Source organism: Natrix helvetica, assembly GCF_964273705.1.
Source record: "Natrix helvetica genome assembly, chromosome: 13".
NCBI lineage: Eukaryota > Metazoa > Chordata > Lepidosauria > Squamata > Natricidae > Natrix > Natrix helvetica.
In genome coordinates this window covers 18,473,508-18,486,699 of record NC_138557.1, presented here as the reverse complement: position 1 = coordinate 18,486,699, position 13,192 = coordinate 18,473,508, and the positions used below count along the sequence as shown (strand labels likewise).

General features: G+C 46.9%; 1 protein-coding gene across 4 annotated transcripts in view; it reads right to left on the bottom strand.

Moving 5' to 3' along the window:
• LOC309398879 (uncharacterized protein) overlaps positions 1-13,192 on the bottom strand; it is an 80,423-nt gene that overhangs the window by 52,930 nt on the left and 14,301 nt on the right. For all 4 annotated transcript variants that reach the window (XM_081966149.1, XM_081966151.1, XM_081966152.1 and 1 more), the window contains exons 11-14: positions 8,020-8,169; positions 6,157-6,368; positions 5,543-5,628; positions 4,222-4,352 (exon numbers count right to left, since the gene is read on the bottom strand). In XM_081966149.1, coding sequence (XP_081822275.1) covers positions 4,222-4,352; positions 5,543-5,628; positions 6,157-6,368; positions 8,020-8,169 — 579 coding nt within the window. The remainder of the gene's footprint in view (positions 1-4,221; positions 4,353-5,542; positions 5,629-6,156; positions 6,369-8,019; positions 8,170-13,192) is intronic.

Sequence of the window (13,192 nt, the reverse complement as noted above, 5' to 3'; positions counted from 1 at the left end):
AAACAACCAACACATCTTGACGAAAAGAGATGACCTTGCATGGAAGGGGATGAAACTCTGTGTCCCAGAATCCCTACATACCCTAATTCTCCAGAGGAGTCACGACGCCAAACTGGCAGGCCACTTTGGGTTCCTAAAGACTTTACACTTAGCCCAGAGGCAATTCTGGTGGCCTGGCATAAAGAAAGACATGGATAGTTATGTGAAAAGTTGCACCATCTGCGCCACAAGAAACAGATGACCAGGAAACACCCCCTCCCCCGGACTGCTGCAAACAGTAGCAGAGCCAACGAGGCCGTAGGAGGAATGGACTTTATAGTAGAGTTGCCAAAAAGTGGGGGAAATACGGTGATTTGGACTGTAATAGATCTCTTCTCCAAATAGGCACACTTCATACCCTGTAGCGGACTACCCTCGGCTCACAAACTGGCCAAACTGTTCGTGAAGCATATCTACCAACTACATGGAGTACCTCGAAAAATTTTCTCAGACAGAGGGGTCCAGTTCACGGCTAAGTTCTGGAGGGAGTTCCTGCAGTCCATTGGGTCATCTCAGGGTCTTAGTTCAGCTTTTCATCCGAGCACCAATGGGGCAGCAGAGAGACTGAACGTCATGATAGAGCAGTACCTGAGGTGTTACATGAACTATCAGCAGTCCAATTGGGCAGACCTTTTATCTTTTGCAGAGGTGGCGTACAATAATGCTGTTCACAGTAGCATAGGATCTCACCATTCAAAATAGTGAGTGGTATGGACTTCGTCCCAATGCCTGATTATCCAAGGGATCCCCCCTCCTCAGTCAGCTTGACTGATTGGATGTCGATGCTGAAATCAACCTGGGAAAATGTCAAAAAGGCACTGGCTAAGGCGGCACAAACTTATAAGAAACAGGCAGATAAACAGCGGGCTCCGCAACGGCCATTCTGGGTAAGAGAGAAGGTTTACCTCTCCACAAAATATTTGAGATTCAAACTGCCTAGTGAGAAACTGGGGCCATTCCCCATAGTAAAGATCATCAATCCAGTCACAGTGCAATTGAAACTACCTCGATTGTTGGGGAAGATACACCCAGTGTTTCATAGTAGCCTCTTAAAACCTGTGATCGGATCCACTTTGAGACCACTACCCCGGGAGCCCCCCGGGCCCTATGGTCATTGAAGGAGGTGGTGGTGAGGCCCCTCCCTAAGAAGCCTTCCCTGGACCCAGCTTCTTTAGCCAACTATCGTCCGGTCTCCAACCTTCGCTTTGTAGCAAAGGTTGTCGAGAGTGTGGTAGCACATCAGCTTCCCAGTACCTGGATGAAGCTGTCTACCTGGATCCGTTCCAGTCGGGTTTCAGGCCCAGGTACAGCCCGGAGACAGCATTGGTCGCGTTGGTCGATGATCTCTGGCGGGTCCGGGACAAGGGCTGCTCCTCTGTCCTGGTCCTATTAGACCTCTCGGCGGCTTTCGATACCATCGACCATGGTATCCTACTGCGACGACTCGGGGGGTTGGGAGTGGGGGGCACCATTTTACGGTGGTTCTCCTCCTACCTGTCGGATCGGTCGCAGTTTGTGTTGACTGGAGGGCAGAGATTGACCCCCAGGCGCGTCATTTGTGGGGTGCCCCAGGGGTCGGTTCTCTCACCCCTCCTGTTCAACATATACATGAAACCGCTGGGCGAGATCATCCGTGGTTTTGGGGTACGGTATCATCAATATGCTGATGATACCCAACTTTTCATCTCTACACCAAACCACCCAAAAGATGCCCTCGACGTGATGTCCCGATGCCTGGAGGCTGTGCGGATCTGGATGGGGAGGAACAGGCTCAAGCTCAATCCCTCCAAGACTGAGTGGCTGTGGTTTCCATCATCCCGATTTGTACATCTTGTCCCATCTTTGACGATAGGGGGAGAAATTTTAGCCCCCTCAGAGAAGGCTCGCAATCTGGGAGTCCTCCTGGATACACGGCTTAGCTTACAAGAACACCTGACGGCCGTGACCAGGGGGGCCTTTTACCAGGTTTGCCTGGTACGTCAGTTGCGCCCCTTCCTGGATCGGGATGCTCTGTGCACAGTCACTCATGCCCTCGTCCTTTCTCGCCTGGACTACTGCAATGCTCTCTACATGCGGCTGCCCTTGAAAAGCACCCGGAGTCTTGGAGCCTGAGGCGCTCCTGCAAAGCCCAGCTATTGCCCAGCGCAGCCACAATCACTCAGGGAAGACCAAGGGAGGAGGTGGGGAAGGCAAGGATGGAAAATTCTCACACCAAATTGAATAAAGTCAGGAGCCAAGAAAAAAGTCTATTAGGCCGAAAGACTGAGATTAACTGGGATCCAGGAAGTGAGGCAGAGGGGAGTGGCCTCAATTTAACCTCAGTCTCAAGGCAATGGGGTCTGAGAATATCCCATCAAAGACTCCTCCCACAGGATCACCTAGGAGACTCATCTCTGATCTCAGTTCACCACCAAGTTCTGGAGGGAGTTCCTGAGGTCCGTTGGGTCCACGCAAGGACTTAGCTCAGTTTTCCATCTGAGCACAAACGGAGCAGTGAAACGCGCAAATGCAATTGTCAAACAATACATTCGTTGTTATGTGGATTACCAACAGAACAATTGGTCAGACCTGCTGCCGTTTGCTGAAGTGGCATATAACAACGCTGTTCACAGCAGCACTGGGTTAACTACTTTTCAAGTTACCAGTGGCATGGAATTTGTTCTCATGGCTGAGCTGCCTAGAGGGCCCCCCTCCTCGATGTCTTTGTCTGAATGGATGGATGCTCTTAAAAAGGGGTGGGATAATACCAAAAAGGCTCTAGCAGAAACGACGGAAGACTACAAGAAACAAGCTGACAAACACCACTCGCTTCAACCCCCCTTTCGTTTGGGAGATAAAGTCTTTCTATCAATCAATTATATACGGTTAAGGATGCCTAGCAAGAAATTAGGGCCAAAGTTCTTAGGTCCCTTCCCAATGGTCAAAATAATTAACCAAGTAAGAGTTCAACTCAGCTCGCCTAGAATCCTAGGGAAGATTCAACCAGTTTTTCATTGTAGCTTGCTGAAACCTGTGATTCGTACTAATTTAAGACCACAGACCCAACCAACCCCTCCCCCAGTAGTAAATCAGGGAGAAACTCACTACGAAGTGGGGAAAAAATTAGATCTAGATTATATAGAGGTCATTTGCAATATTTAGTACATTGGGAGGGATACCCTTTGTCTGAAGCTACATGGGTAAAAAGTTGGAACGTAAAAGCTGACAAGTTAGTGAAACAATTTCATGATAAATTTCCCGATAAGCCAAAGGGGCCCTTGGGGGGGAAAGGGGGGGAGGTGGTTAGTTATGCTTATGTTAACCCCCTACATTATTCTCTTTACAGGACATGCTTTTCTTCTGAGGGGAGGCCGCCTGTCAGGCCTGCAAGCCATCTTTTCCTTTTTGGACTTTAGGCTTGCCACACTTTCTATTATGCGTTTTCTATTGTGGGAAAATGGGAGGGGGGATTATACGGAGTTGGGTGATATGTAGCTATAATAAAATTATTTCTAGAAAGTCAAGGTCACCCTTTGTCTCTACGCCTGGCCGGAACTGGATGGGTAGAAGCTGCCAGTGTGGCAGTAGGCGATTGGGCCATGTGATGAATTTGTTGGTGTAGGGGCAGGATCTTGAACTTTCAACTGGGGGAGAAAACCTGGAAGCTTTCAGATTCGGGCTTTCCCAGATGTGCCAACATGGTTCTCTTAATAAATTAGAATTTTGAGGAATCCTTTGCATTGGACTCTGATTTACTTTTGGATGCTATTTGGAACCTTGACAACTACAGGCTAGCGAGGTTAGCATAGCGAGGTAGCAAGAAGGACTCATGCCCTGATTGTAGAGAACAGATAATTGGGGGGGGGGGGGAATGCAGCTCCCCAGTGTTGGCTAAGTGGGATATTTTTCACAGGTCATTCCTGCATGAATGATTGAGAGCCAATTTGAGTTAGTGGTTAAGGAACTGCGCTAGAAACTGGGAGACTGTGACTTCTAGTTCTGGCTTAGGAAAGAAAACCAGCTGGATGCCTTTGGGCCAGTCCCTCTCTCTTAGCCCACACAACTTCATCAAGCCAGCCGACCAATTCCTGCCACAACTAATAGATCAACAATCCGCTGATCTAAAAAAAGCAGAAATTAGGAAGAAAAAAATCTGCATGAATATTTAGATACTATTTTGTTGTGAATGAATAACAACAGTACCTTTTGGAGGTCAGAGGAGGGAATTAAAGTTTCCAGATCCTTCAAAGTCAGGAAGTCAACAAAACCCTGAAATGTCTTTTCTAGAAACACCCAAAAATTGGTGTGTGAAGCATAGCATCGAAGAGAGGAGACTGAAGAAGTCAAAGAAGGGAGGACAAAAGATATTTCAATAAAAATCAGGTAAGATCATTTGATAATTTTTAAATTTCTCAAGTAAAAACATTATCAGGATGTTTAATATTTGAAACATCAAGCTTTATTTTTCCAAAATTAGAAATTTATGCTTGATTTAAACATTACGCTTTACTGAGGATGAAAGTAAAGCCTACATCTTTAGTAATAATCATACTGGCATTTATTTAAAACATTGATAATAATGTGAAGTTCCTCTTATGTATCATTTTAACAATCATTACAAGAACTTTGTAAAAGGTAAATCAACACTCTGAGCCCCATTGGAGGATCCAAGGACAGAGGGATGTAGACACGGGGGAACAGAGCATCCTAAGGCATCTAACCAAGTCAGCTAAATGGGGTTCTTGTGAAAGTGTCCTTCACCCCTTATAGCAGCGATGGCGAACCTTTTTTGGCTCGCGTGCCATAAGTGGGGGAAGCACAGGGGGGTCATGTGCGGGCTTGCCGCACCCATAATACAATGCGTGACCCCCAGTGCGCATGTGTGCACTACAGGCATTCCCCCCCATTTTTAAATGCTTTTTTCGCCCTCCCCAGGCTCCAGAGGCATTATAGGAGCCTGGGGAGGGTGAAAACAGCCTCCCCCGCCCCCCGGACGCCCTCCGGAGGCGTCAGGGAAGCCTCCAGACAGTCCCTGAAGCCTTCGGAGCGCTCAAAACGATCCTCCGAGCTTGGAGGGTCGTTTTGAGCACTCCGAAGGCTTCAGGGACCGTCCGGAGGCTTCCCTGACGCCTTCGGAGCGCTCAAAATGACCCTCCGAGCAAACCGGAAGTCACTTCCTGTTTGCCCGGAGGGTCGTTTTAAACGTTCCGAAGGCTTCAGGGACCGTCCGGAGGCTTCCCTGACACCTCCGGAGGGCGTCTGGGGGGCGGGGAGGCTGTTTTTGCCCTCCCCAGGCTCCTATAAAGCCTGTGGAGCCTGGGGAGGATGAAAAATGGCTTTAAAAAAGGGTGAACTCAGCTGGCCGGGCAGGGCCTCGCGTGCCCTGACAAATGGCTCTGCGTGCCATAGGTTCGCCATCACTGCCTTATAGTCTCTGCTGTTCTGCCCCCTCCATCCAAAATGCAGCACACCAGCTGCATTTGAGGCAGCTTAAAGCACTGGGACTGCTCTGGTTGCTAGTTACCTGAGATCACCCAAAGGATGGCTTCGAAAACTTTCTGTCGGGTAGCATTGCCAAATTGACCAAGAGAGCCATTTAACAAAGTTACTCTGTAATAAAAGAAAAAGTATTATTACTCTCAACCATTCAGAAAGAATGCAAAGTGCTCAAAAGGGCTGATACGCAAGACAGACAGGCGCAGGTGCCATGAGGGCTCCTGCCTACATGTCTATCTTAGGCTTGAGTGTGTTGTGCAACAAGGCAACAAGGAATGTAAAGCCTAAGAGAAAATAAAGAATCTCTCCAAGCCATGAATCTCTTAGGAAAGCCAATTGTCTTGCATCTCCTGTACTCTCCGGTCTGTAATATATAACATAACATAATATAATAACATCTGTTTACTAAAACTAGTAAAGTCGCATTTTTAGTTGGACAGCCTTATAATCCAGTAGATAGATAGTAGTGTATGTGTGTGTGTGTGTGTGTATGTATGTGATGTGATAGTGATATGTGATATATGACATATGAAATATGATACGACAAATTTATAACAATAACAATTAATATGGCACTTAAAATAGCAGAATTAAAGAACTTATTGAAATGAAATAATTGTAAATATGTCATAGAACTCATACACAGCATTGACAGCAGAACAATTTCTGGTCTCCAGATCCTCAAATAAGAGTGGAACAAGTGAACTGTTTATTCCTGGTATCAATTTTGGGAGATATTGCATCATCCAGAGTGTCCACTCCACATCATCTGCCTTTCGAAGGATGGGCTGGGCTGCCACCAGCAAGTGCTCCAGAAGGCTGGCTTGGACCTCCTTTGGCAGGCTAACATTGTCCTTGAAAAGGAAGATCAAGCAGAAGAGTGTGACTGAATTATTGTATTATTTCTTGAGAGAGGTATTAGATGAAAGCAGAAATTAGATGTTTGGGCACCAGGTGGACTCTCTGCTAATCAGATGTTACTTTGACAAAAGCTTTGCAATTGTGCCTATTCCTAATATCTATCCAAGGATTTCCCTTGATGGGTGCACTTCCGTTTCAAGGGACCTGTTCCATCTGAAACTGCCTTAGAATAAAAGTCACATCCTGCTAATGAACTCTCATCAGTGTATCGCCTCCTTTGCTGTAATACTCATTGGAAGAATAACAGAGTTGGAAGGGAGGTCTTGGAGGTCTTCTAGTCCAACCCCCTATTCAGGGAGGCCCTATACCATTAGAGTCAAGTGGTTGTCCAATCTCTTCTTAACAAATTCCAGTGATGGAGCACCCACAATGGCAAGGTGTTTCACTGATTAATTGTTCTAACTGGCAGGAAAATTCTCCTTAATTCTAATTTTTAATTCTCTCTTTGTTAAACTTCCATCCGTTACTTCTTGTCTTGCCCTCAGATGTTTTGGAAAATAGGCTGATCCCCCTCTTTTTTGTGGCAGCTCCTTAGATATTGGAAGATTCCTATCATATCACTCCTAGTTCTTCTATTCATTAAACTAGACATACCCAATTCCTGTTCTTCATGTGTTTTCGCCTCCAATCCCCTAGTCGTTTTTGTTGCTCTTTCTGTACTCTTTCTAGAGTTTCAACATCTTTTTTATATCATGATGTCCAAATAGAGTTGTAAGGAAAGAAAGAAAGATGGGGAATAGATCCACATTTTTAAAGGATGTATTTTACACCTGAATCAAGACTCAAAGAAGGAAAAGCTAGCTTTCCAATGTGCAGAAAAAATGAATGATACATCATTTTAGAAAGTTTACTAAGATTGATGTATGAGAACTATATTATGTAGACTCCAAGTACGACTTTGGGCCAGTAAGTGTCTCTCAGCCCAGCATACCTCACAAGGTTGTTGTTGTAGGAAAATAGGAGGAGGAAGGTGTGAGGGAAATGCTTGTTATTTGTAAAAATAAAAAGGTTGGATACACATTAAATAAATAAAGTATATGAAATTATGTAGATAAATCAAACAAATAAATAAATGATTTCTAGAACAGAAAGTTACCTCAGTGAGACATGGAAAAAAGAATAATTCAGCCCCATATAGGAAAGACAAAGCCAGGGGACACAGAAAATAAGTAATTGGAAGCCATCTTATTCAAATAAAATTCTCAAATAAAAGCATTAGTTACTGACTTTTAGCCTACAGGCTCATCCCCCAGTGACTGTGACTCAAAGTTGCTTCATTAAATGTTCTTTTGGGACCCAGTCCCATGAGGCCATCTTCATCTCATCCAACCCATGAATTTTATCTATCTAATCCAATGTTAATACAGTGTTTCCATCTCCTCCCAAAACAAGTCTTGTGGAGGCTGGTGGCAACTACCAATCTGTCAGTCACATTTTAGCCCCATGTGTGCAAATAGTTTGTGGTTCAGAGTGTCATGCAAACTCGGAAGATTTGACAGAATTGCAAAATCAATATAATTGAATGCAGCCTTAATGGTTGCAAACACTTCATAAAATGCAATGCCACCTTATCTGCTGTCATACCTGTCTGCTGAATTCGTTAATGTATTCTGTCAGTGTAGCTGTTGTTATGAGATGCATCACACTCTCAACATCTTTGGGTGTCTTCAGAGCTCCATCACTGGCAGAAAACTGTGCAAGTTGCCTGACTGTTAGTTTCTTGAGAACAACCAACTAAGAAAGAAAACGGGCAGTGGAAAGATGAGAACTGCAATAAAACTATAGCTTTTTAGCCTATATATTCAAATATCTCAAGTCTATCTTTTTTTTTAAAAAAAGTGCTCCTATTTTTCACTTTTTTATTTGCAGAGAAATCCTAAACTTATGAAATATTTTCATGACACAATTGATCCACAAATAAGAGAGGTCTGCATTCAGTAAATTTCTCTTTTAATAAATTGACCAAGTTTTACAGAAAGATTTCACTGAAGATCAATGTCGAAAAAGTGATATAGATAATGTAGATTTATTCTAGGTTCTGCAATGCAATCAGTGTGGTCACAGTAGTCCCAAAGGGGCTTTTCAAAAAGGTAACTTGGTTTTCTTGGTTTTCTTCTTGAAAACGATTTACTTCTCATCCATGACCTGGGTGACTGAGAATCGCCATAGACGTCTGGCCACAGGAAGGATCAGCTGCCATGGAATTTTGCTCCATCATAGCATATCTGACAATTGAAGTGTACCTATTGATGGTAGATGGTATATCTGTTCTTTTCTTTTTAAAAATTTGTTTAACTTTTTTTTAAAATACAAATAATACAAACATAGTAAATACAAAAAGAAAGAAAGAAAAAGAAAAAAACCCACAAATATTATAATGTACCCCCCCTGGAGACCGTCTCCCCCCCCATATTTCTTCATCTATAACAACCAAAAGATATACAATATATTCTAATTGTGCCCTTTCACCCTCCAAAGCAACATATATTGAGCAGGTTTATTCCCTTTGCCTTCCACAAACACTTATTTTATAAAATCCCCCCATATTTTATTATAATTATTTACTTTAATCATCCCTTTTTAAAATTTAATTTCTGTTGTTAATCTATCATTTGTTGCCATACTCCAAATTTCATTATACCACTCATTTCTTTATTCTTCGAATATCCCAATTTCGTCCTCAATATTTAGCCATCACTAATCTAGCTGCCATTGTCAAATTAACCGTTGACTTACCTGAACGGTCCTTCTATGTGCGCTGCGAGGGGAATCCAAGCATGGGTTAACTTTGTCCATTAGCCTAGAGACTGAGTTATGCAAATTGCTGGCCACGCCTCCTCTGACTGGACTGGTTCAGTTTTGCACGAAGGATCAGCCGGCTTGAAAGAAGCAAAATAAGTCTAGAAGTCAAGATAAGTCAGAATGTCATAGGAGAAATGGAAATCCAGGCCCAGAGCAGCCGAAACTGAGGGCGGGTTTGGATTCCCCTCGCAGCACACATAGAAGTTCAGGTCGTTCTCCAGTGCGCTGCTTGGGGAATCCAAGCATGGGACATGCCAAAGCAATAAACTTCAGGGGCGGGAGCGAAGCTGGTCTGGTGCCGTAGGCGCAAAAACTACCCTTTGCAGCACGCGCCGTCCAAAGGATGCCTCAGCCGAGGCATAAGAGTCCACCTTGTAGTGATGGATAAAGGGTGACGGTGATGACCAGGTCGCTGCCTGCAGATGTCGTCCATCGAGGCCTGTGCTGTCCAGGCCGCCATCGTGGCTGCACTTCTGGTAGAATGGGGAATGATGCGTCTGGGAACCGGTCGGGATTGACAGTCATAGGCTAGGGCAATACACACCTTCAACCATCGATGAAGCCTTGTGGCCCATGGTGGCAGGTTGGAAAGACACAAACAGGGCCTCCATCCATCTGAACAACGCCATGCGTCTCACATAGCAGCGAAGTGAATGATGAACATCGAGATGATGCCAACACCGTTCTCAGGGGTGAGATGGCCGTGGACAGAAATCTGGAAGAGTGATTTCTTAGGACCTGTGAAACCATGAGTTGACTTTCAGAACAAAGGTCGGGTCCAAACATAATACGACCCTGCTCGGATGGAAAATGCAGAGGTCGTCACGGACAGAGAGCGCCGCCAACTCGGACACATGCCGGGCCGATGTAATGGCTACCAAAAAGACAGTCTTAAGAGTCAGTAACCTGAGGGAGATGGATCGAATAGGCTTGAATGGGGTCATCGTAAGGGCGTTTAGTACTAGGGAGAGGTCCCAGGTGGGAAAGCGATGAACGATAGGCGGACTAAGGTTTGCCGCTCCTTTCAGGAAGGCCTGCACCCCCGAGTGTTGGGCTAGGGGTTGGCCTTGCCCACCGCCAATTATGGTAGACAGAGCCGCAATTTGACGGCAGAGGGCGTTGGGTGTTAGTCCATGCCCATCTGTAGGAAGTCCAATACCTGCGGTATGGTCACTCCGGTTGGGTCCTCTCCCATTGCCCGACACCATCTGCAAAATGCTCGCCAGGTAGCCTCGTAAATGCGGGCCGTTGATGGGCGGCAAGCTGCCTGGATCGTGGAGATGACCTTATCAGAGAAATGCTGCTGACTCAGGATCGCCCGCTCATGTGCCACACGGCTAACTGTAACAGCTGTGGATTCGGGTGGACGAGGGCTCCTTGATAGAGGGATATCCGGTAATCCGGAATTCTCCACGGGCGTGACACAGACAGATGAACGAGGTCCACATACCAGGGGCGTCGTGGCCACATCGGTGTGACCAGTAGCACTTCTGCCTGCTCTGCCAGAATCTTTTGGATGACCAATGGCACAATTGGCAGCGGCTGAAAGGCAAAAAGGAGGCCCTCCGGCTAAGGACTTTGGAGAGTGTCAGTGCCCTCTGCTCCTGGCATCTGATGTAATGACGCGGCAGGTGTGTGTTGCTGGGTTGAGCGAACAGGTCCACCTGCGAGTGACCAAAGCGGCGGGACAGTTCGTGAAACAGAGCTGGGTGCAAGCGCCACTCCACCTGATCCACCGTGGCCCTGCTCAGCCAGTCTGCTTGGACGTTCGTAGTGCCCGATATGTGTTCTACTCGGACTGACACCAGATGGTTCTCCGCCCAGTGGTGTAAGTGTTCCACTTCCATCATCAGTGCTCTGGACCTCGTGCCCCCTTGGCAGTTGACATGCGCCTTGGAGGCCACGTTGTCGGTGAGTATCAGTACATGGTTGGAGGTGACCATGTCCCGGAACTCACAGAGGGCTAGGCAGATGGCCCGTAGCTCCAGCCAATTGATACTGTTGTTCAGCTCCTGGGCAGTCCAACGACCCTTCGCCACTCGATTCAAGGCGTGGGCTCCCCACCCGAATTGGCTCGCATCCGTTGTAACCACAATCCGCTCCGGTTTCTTGAAGAGGCATCCTTTGAGGATGTGGGACAACAGTCACCAACAGAGCAACAGGGACACCTTGGTCGGTAAGCAAACCCTGGTCTGAGAGTGACTGGTGTGAGTCCATTGGAACGGGAGGAGATACCACTGTAGTGGTCGTGCGTGGAACCTCACCGAGGGTACCACATTTATGCAAGATATCATCTTCCCTAGTAGTTGGACAATACCGCAAGGAGAGGTGAACTCTGATTGAGCACTTGACTCAACAGGGATTGCAGGCTCTGCTGTCTCTCTCTCTTGAGAGAGAGAGAGACCATACAAGTCTCCAAATTGATGATTGTCCCGAGATGTAACAAGGATGTGGTTGGGTGCAGGTGGCTCTTTGGAAAGTTCAGTACGAACCCGTGATCTTGTAGGGCATCGATCGTCAGCTGCAAGTCGCGGTAAGCCTGGTTTCGGGAAGACGATAAGACTAAGATGTCGGTGAGAGAACAATTGACTCTTATTGGAACAGACCTCAGCGAGGCTACGACCACTGCTAGCAGTTTGGTGAACGTCCGCGGGGCCGATGATAGGCCGAATGGTAAGGCGCGGTACTGTTTTTTTAAAATTCAATTTAAGGGGGTGGAGGCCAGGCGCCATTTGGATCGTACGTCCACATGCCAATGGCGTAGCCACAACAGGCGACGAGAGGCTATGTTGGATGCCACCGCTCAGGACACGAACTTGGCCACATTGAGCATGGCATTTGAGGAGAATTCCAAAGCCGCAATCAGTTTGACTACATCCTGATAAAGGCGCGGTCCTCTGGGCCTAACCTCTCCTGGAGTTGTCTTAACCAAACTAAGGAAGTTCTATTGAAGAATGAGGCTGCCGTAGCGGCACGCAATGCCCAGACAGCTGCTTGGCGCGTTTTGAGAATAACTAGCTCCGCCTTGTGGTCCTCAGCCTTCAATCCCTCCGAAATCTTGGATGGAATAAAGGCTGGGGGGCCAAGGCCGCTATTGGCGGATCAACAGTGGGAAACTGTAAAATGGCATCCAATTCCAGGGTGGAAGCATAAAGCTTCCTGTCACCATTGCTGGGGGGCGAAACTGTGGCGGGCTGGGACCACTGTTTCTGGATTATGTCCAGAAACAATTTGGACGATGGAATAGTCTCCTGTTCCTGTACCTGTTCAGCGAACAAGTGCTCCGTGTGATCAAGGCCCACTTCGGTACTGGCCTGGGTGTTGCTCCCCCCAAATTGGAGGTGGCCTTGGCTTTGTAAAGGAGAGATTTGAATAGGGCTGGTTTGAAGAGGCCCGAGAAGGAAACTTTATCCTGAACCAAACCCTCATCATCTGATAATTCCAAATACAAAATTTCACCTTCCTCCCCTAAAACAGACCGTTCACTGTAAATGGAAGGCAAGGGGAGGGGGGCATCCTGAGAGGTGGCCAAATCCCTGGCAGAATTCAAATTCCTAGAGCGTTGACTTCTACACTGTAATTCTGCATCCACTCCCCTAGAGATGGCAGTGGTAATCATGTCCCTGAGCCCAGGGGAGAGATCAAATTCTGGGGTCTCCTCCAGTCTGCTGCCAGCAGCTGTGGGAGTAAAGGTGGCTGAGGCCCCTGAATGGGAGGAGGCCAGAACTGAGCTGGGCCCAGGAGAATCAGAAGAACCCTGAAGGCCTGAGTCAGGGTCTGCAGTTGTAAGATCCTGAGGGAGGGGGAGGTCTGGGGACCAACCCTGACTTCCAGCTAGGCCGGAGGTAGAAGGCCCTTCAGGCAGCAGGATGGGAGAGGACCTGGGAGTTGAGGGGTCCTTAAGCCCGTCTTTGGACTTGCTGGTGCGCTTAGCGGCCCTGGCAGGGGCTGCTGA